The 7500-nt window shown below is 35.3% G+C and overlaps 1 protein-coding gene across 1 annotated transcript in view; it reads right to left on the bottom strand.

Moving 5' to 3' along the window:
* Positions 1–2094: 2094 nt before the first annotated feature.
* LOC119597631 (ubiquitin-conjugating enzyme E2 J1-like) overlaps positions 2095–7500 on the bottom strand; it is an 8634-nt gene continuing 3228 nt past the window's right edge. The window contains exons 4-5 of the mRNA XM_037947226.1: positions 7233–7359; positions 2095–5187 (exon numbers count right to left, since the gene is read on the bottom strand). Of these exons, the coding sequence (XP_037803154.1) occupies positions 4738–5187; positions 7233–7359 (577 nt within the window). The 3' untranslated portion in view covers positions 2095–4737. The remainder of the gene's footprint in view (positions 5188–7232; positions 7360–7500) is intronic.

The following is a 7500-nucleotide window of genomic DNA, read 5'->3' on the forward strand; positions in this document are numbered from 1 at the left end:
TAATATCTACATATATATCTCTAGCCATAAAAGCGTACGAATGTGTGTGTGTGTGTATGTGTGTGTGTGTGTGTGTGTGTGTGTGTGTGTGTGTGTGTGTGTGTGTGTGTGTGTGTGTGTGTGTGTGTGTGTGTGTGTGTGTGTGTGTGTGTGTGTGTGTGTGTGTGTGTGTGTGTGTGTGGCGCGCCTGCCCATACTGTGCATAGATGCATGCGTGTGCTTGTGTTAGCATCGCCATCATCGTCATTGTGTGCATTATCCGTTCGCTAACCGGACTGTGATCTGGCTCATTCGAGATGACATTAGATAACCAGATCATATTAGCTCTTCCTTGACTGATGCTCGCGGCATGTTTTCAGGAGCGGTTTCTGACCTAGTGACGCGGGATGGAGGCCTGTCTCTGGGATTTACTCTGGGTTTTCCTTTCACGTTAACAGGAAAAGTTGATAATCACAATAATCGTGTTTTTTTTTATACAAAGAACAGTTGCATTCGTTCGTTTTCGTTGAAAACAACGCTGATTATTCGAATCAAACACTCCGATTCGACACAAAGTTCAAATCATAGACACTCCTTTCACATCAGGAACGCCTTGCTGCTGGGTATTATGAAACCATGGATGCAAATGCCATCACAACAGCACAATGTGTACTCCATATGCAAGGAGCCGCACTGTCACCTTACGTAAATGTAAAACTTTCTTTTTATTTACGTGTTAACCACAAAGGTTTCCTCTTTTTTACTTTTCGATGATCCTCAAATGATATTTCGGCACTTGGCAATGCTGGCATTCATAACAATAATTACAATAATTCAAATTCTAGTTCCATTGACTACTACTACTGTAAATAAATCAGCAGTAATGATATTCATGATAAAAAAGAACATTAGCAACAACCAAACTGACAACAACAATAAGAATATATAAATTAATGAAAATAAAAGATAACTTTAAAATTATAAAACAACTATCACACAGACAAAAACAATAATAAAATTATGTACATTTTTTATATTATAATAATGAGATATGATAAGATGCAAAAAATGAGCAAAATATATGATAAAATGATGTGTGATATGATTATGCTGATATGATGAGAATGAGGAATATGATGAATGATGATGATGATGATGATGATGATGATGATGATGATGATGATGATGATGATGATGATATGAAAAAATGATAATAAAAAAATAATGATAAAAAATAATAACAATGGTAATAAGAATAGGACTACTAATAACAACAACAACAATAATAATAATAATAATAATAATAGCAATAATGATAATGATGACAATAAAAAATTAATGAGGAAGAAAAAAATAATAACTGATAATATCATAATAAAGAAAATAACGGTAATAACAATGATAATAATAACAATAATATTAATGACAATAATAATGAATTTTAAAAAATAATAAGAATAATGATAATAACAACAATAATAACAAAAACAAAGATGATAATGATAGTAATAGAAATAATAATAAGAATAAGATGAAGAACAACTATCAAAACCATGAAATGTTTAGACAACATCTTCATAAGAACTAAAGTCTTTCTAATGAATATAGAAACGGTGGACTGTGTAACTTGTTGCTGTATTACTGATACTCATTCATACCTATCAGGCCTTTGCCACAATGAATCCTGTTCCTATTTTTCCTTTTACGGAGTTCTAATTGCTTTCTGAAACCATGCAAATTCATAGGATGTTATTTTTCATTACAAATTTGCAAATCTGGGATGAATTAACCCAATGCCTGCAACATAGTATGAGTTGACTGCTACATGCATCATTTACCATTGGATTTTCAAGATCATAAATTAAGATCTCACAAATTTTTGTCATTCCCCGCACACTACTGGGATGACAAGATTTTGTACATGCAGTACTCAGGTTGAAGGTTAAAAGAAATTTTGGCTTGAACTGTTAGATAATATATTATGTACTAAACCAGTGTATCTTACTAACCATCTCCAAACAGCACTGAAAGCGGAAAATGCTTACAATGCCGCACGTGTATGAGTCTTCTAGAATTGGCTTCAAAGGAAATAAAATTTTTAAATCAAAGGCAATATTCATAGGTTAACATTTGTCTTTATTGCAACTACATGGGGAAATCAAATAACATTTTAATTAATATATTTTGATACAATAATAATACATGTAATCCTTCAACATTATGGTCCATGAATTTCCATTAACAATAAAATTAATCCCGTTATTAATATTCACCCATTTTCCTTTAACCATAGTAACTTCAGCCAAAAAGTGATATCAATGAAACAAGGAGTATAGTCATATTTAGTTACAGGTTAAATTAGGGTAATATTTGCACAATGTTGATTTTAAATCAGATTTTTTTTTGTAAAATAGACAGAATATCCTGGCATAACTATACCATTTTATCTTTTCAAAATGATAAGATAATAAATATACACATTTTGTTTTGTACAATCTCTTTTTTTTTTCTTTTAGAATGACATCAAATCACTTATTGGCATGCATCACTGACAAGATAACACTCAGAAATTTATTTGCAAATATGTCACCAACTCCCCAAAAACAAAATCAAAAATCTTGTACCTCATACATTCACTATTACTGATATGAGCCTTTCTATATTTGAATATATGACTAGACATATAAAGCCATGGCCCCATCTACCAATAGTCCATTAATATAAACAACAAATACAGAAAATTCTTTCCTTTCCACTAATGTTCAAATGGTGCCCATGTAGGGAAAACATTCCCAATCATACACTGGGATAGAGTTAAATCTAATAATGCTACTTGCCTTACTGATACCATCTATAATGTTCTAACTCAAGGATGGATATATATATACGAGAAATACCAGTAATAATTAGTTTTTTGTTTTCAAAATATATATATGTATATCACTTAAATCAAAGTGGAAAATAAGGCCACATCCTCCTTTGGCTTATATGCCAGTAGAAGGCAGGTAGCAGTTTAATGTTATATGGGAACTGTAAAAAAAAATATGATGTAGCACTACGTGAATATTGAACAATGTTTCCTGACTAACTACCATAATTTGGTTAAAATGTATCTGCCTTTTACACTATGCTTATTCTGCACCATGTAAACCCATAGGATTGTGGAAGTTTAGTTCAACATAGAGAAAGCTCTGTTAGCCTGTTACACACACCATACTGAAACAGATATTTATATGTTATTGATGCCTATATGTGCATGAATATGCTTAAATATATGTATGGTCATGAACGTGTGTGTGTGTGTGTGTGTGTGTGTGTGTGTGTGTGTGTGTGTGTGTGTGTGTGTGTGTGTGTGTGTGTGTGTGTGGTGGTGAGTGAGTGAGTGAGTGTGTGTGTGTGTGTGTGTGTGTGTGTGTGTGTGTGTGTGTGTGAATGGCTATATGTATGTATACAAATATCAACAGTAGCTTTGATTAAAAAGTAATATTCATGACTACTACGTGTATCAGTATAATTTTCCTTCAGCTAAGTCTAAAATAAAAAATAATTGTTTCTTTTCTCATAAAATAAAGAACCATTTGGATGTTTAAGAATCTTAAATATTCCTAAAATTACAATATTAAAAAAAGGATAACTGCAGTCTAATAAGGATCTTTTAAAATTTCATTTTCATAACAGATGTATCATTTATACACTAAGACTACATTTCACATATTTAGATGGCAATAAGACTTATTTTCATAATTAGAAAACTGGAGTAAAATAGTATAGAATGCTACTCAGCAATGATTAAGTTCCCATTACTGCATTTTCTTCTCAGTCACTCCTAATGTAGTATTTGAATAATCAGTTTTTCTGATAGGATTTGTTCATGGTTATGAAAACATTCAATTCTTTACCTGAATGACAAGTTACATCCTGCTTACATTCATACACTATTCAAAAATATATCTGCTTACTACCTAAGCTATAATTTTTGACACAAAGAGAGATAGAAAGAAATAACTTTAAAAGATTTTCCTCTGCATCATATAGGTGTTATACTTACTGATGTCAAACAACCCAGTTCATTCACACTATAAAGAACTGATTAACAAACATATCTTAGAAGGAAAATACACCTCCTTAATATCTACTTATTATATTAGTAAACTGGGAGACTACTACAGGTTTACTGAATTTATTCAATGAAGGGTTAACTAATATATTGAGCATTATAAAGCATTATGACTGAAATATTTCATGAGAACAGCAAAAAGTGCTGAAACCCTTTACAGACACCTCTCTATTAAATTAAAGATTTCTACCTCTATGGATGAGGTATGAAAACTCAAATTTATCACTAACATTCCACAAAAGCAGTAACTGGCTTCTTTGTTATGTAATTAAAACCAATACTAAGCTTCTTCTATGAGGAATTAACATTTTCACTCACAACCTATGTACTTTCTTTACACAAGGAATTGAACTGAGAGCAACTTTCCTTAGCAAGTGGCCAAATGGGGAAATAATGGAAAGCATTATTCAAAATACATTAAAACTTTACTGATTGGCAATCTACATCTTCAAGGAGAGACCAGGTCACAGAACCATTTACAGGTAGATGTTTATATGCAAAGTACTGGAAGTTACTATTATAACCATTTGGTTTGACTTAAATATTATATACAGAATAACAGAGACAACTCCATTTAAGACCATTGAAAAATAGTGGTGAAACTTACTATCACAAATGAAAAGAATGTTAAGTGATACAGTTCAAAGTAGCAAATCATCCAGCTCCTCTGATGTATCTCCTTCCAAAAGGAATATTCTACGCATTACAAGACCAATGAATAAGACTATCGCAGCTGACAAGACCATATTATAGATAAAACCTGGGCTGGAAACTGGAGCAGAGGACACAGGATTTGTCTGGGCATTATGAGGTGCAACACCTTCCATAAGCATCTCTGGTGCTGGATCAATAGCTGTGGCACCCTGATTCCTGTTTACCAAGTGATTGCCGGGAAGAGTTGTCTGACTGGTAGCTTGTGGTGCTGATGCCTTTGATTCTGGGTTGGTACTCCCTTGGGTTTCAGCAGCAATTGTCGCGTCTTCTCCATCTGCTGGGAAACTACGTTCTGTGTCTGCTTCCTCTGTTTTACTTGTGGTGCTTGAGGAATCAGCAGTACCTGAGGCCTGATCATTACCATTTTTTGTATCAGTCTGAAAATTTTTTTGTTTATCAGATAAGAAAAAGAAAAATTGCAGTCTCAGGAATGCAAATAACCTGGACAGTATACATAATTGAATCAGATATGCTAATGATTACTACAAGTGGACTGTTAACCCCTACAATCTGGATGACATGATTATCACATCATGATAAAATTTGGCTTGAGGGGCAGGTGACACCATGGGAAAACCTGGCTGTGGGCTGGGTGTTGCGAATTTGCTGTCATGAGCGTTTTGGCTGAAAGCCGGAGTGACAAGTGCACAGACCTCTTGGAGGGTGGTTAGAATCATTAGGCATTTAGAAAGGGGCTTCTGAATTATTCCCATCAATAAATGAGTGTAGAATGTAATGTTCATGAGCCATGACTGGAAGAGTGCCAGCACAGCAGCTGCTCACATAAGCCCAATGCCAGTATTTTGGGCCATGTGACTGCCAAGAAACAAAAGGATCCCAGGGTTAACCCATTGCCGACGGGTGGCATGTACGCACATGCCATGGCATGGCGGGACCATCTGCCAGGGGCATGTACACACATGCCATAGAATATGTATGGACATGCCATGAGTTTTTTTTTGCTACAAGCACGGCAAAAGATTACTTTTCTGCCAGTGAAAGTGTGATTAAGTCGGTTTTAACACTCTCATTTTTACCATGCAACAAACAAACAAAATGCAACAAACCGACGATTTCAACTCCATGATGCCGCACACTGCTTATTTTATTCGGACTATAGACCGAATAATGATTCAGGAAGTTTGGCAAGTAGAGACTAAAAAATAATGAAAACTGAAAATACAACATATCTTCGTAGTATTACGAAGAAACGGCATGTGATGCTGGTATTTGGCATGAGTGGTCGCGCATGCTAGGGCGACGATATAAGCCCCCGGCAGCGAGGCCCCGGCCTCTATAAATGCTACCCGTCAGATATGGGTTAATGATACCATATTTCATTTATCACTTAACACAATGGGGCCAATATATCAAAAATCTCTGTCATAAACATGGTGACTTCTTGTAACATCCATATGCTGGGCACTGGAGTCCACTACATGTAGCAGAACTTCCCACTCAACGCACTGTGGCACGTTGCCACGCATACAGCCATACCCCACAGACCAAGCAGTTTGCTATGACATGTGTACAAGTGACCCGTTGGGATGGGGTTAAGTAAGAATATCAAATCATACATTTATGCAAGTAACTGAGTGTTCTTTAGGCAGAAATAGCTCCTCTAAGAGAAACCAAAACCTCTCTAGCAGGCGGATGACAAACTATTTTACAGTCAACACCCTTCAATGAGTTCTCAGTTATAAATTTGAAGCAATTGTTAAGCCAAAATTGCCCTTTCATGACAAAGCATGAAAAAGAAATCAAAAGAAACAGATTGTCCAACTGCAAGATTTTTTAGAGGAGAATGCCTCAGCCTGTGGTAAATTTAGCTCTGAGGATAAATTCTGGATTCCATTATGAATACTTTTTTATTGGGTAAATATAAACTGAATTAAATATCTTTTGATAGAAAAAAATCTATAAAGTGGTAATAGAATATTCAACAAATGTATACAAAGAATTCTGTATTTTTTCCACAATCACTTAGACACATAATGTGGCACTACAGGTGTCACTGCTTCTCAAATTGCTCAGATATTTTGTTGCACATAAACTTTATATCTGGAAGAGTGAACTGGCTGAAGGGGTAAACTGGAGACCACAACCTTAGACTTTTATCAACAACCGACATTTCCACTGATTTCACTGCTGACCCTGCTTTGGTAAATATTCACGGATATTGGCTCACTTTAGAAGTCCCAGGTAAGGATGAATTTCAATATTTCCATATTCTATTCAAAGCTAGGAAATGCTACCGAAAGACATCCTATTCAGGAGTCTTACCAAGCTGAGCACAGTTCTTAAACTGAATGAGCTAAATGGGCAAGGAATTACACCTTCTAATTTGGAAAGCAAACTGGAAAGACATAAATCTTCCTCAGCAACAGCAGCAAAATGTATGCAAAATTAAAACTAGCTTTACCTTGATTGTAACCGCACACTGGCTCATGACTTCTCGAGCTTCTTGTTGTAAATCTTTATTGTCTCCTGTCCTCTCCTTCAGCAGAGAATTGATGCAACCACAATCTGGACACTCATATTCCTGTGATCTGTTAAAGAATTCCGGTTCAATATTAACACAATGCTGCCGGGGAAATTCTGTGCTTTCTCTCTCGCTCTCTCTCTCGCTCTCTCGCTCTCGCTCTCTCTCTCTCTCGCTCTCGCTCTCGTCTCCTCGCCTCTCTCTCTCC

This window comes from Penaeus monodon, chromosome 39, assembly GCF_015228065.2.
Source record: "Penaeus monodon isolate SGIC_2016 chromosome 39, NSTDA_Pmon_1, whole genome shotgun sequence".
In the NCBI taxonomy this organism is placed as follows: Eukaryota; Metazoa; Arthropoda; class Malacostraca; order Decapoda; family Penaeidae; genus Penaeus; species Penaeus monodon.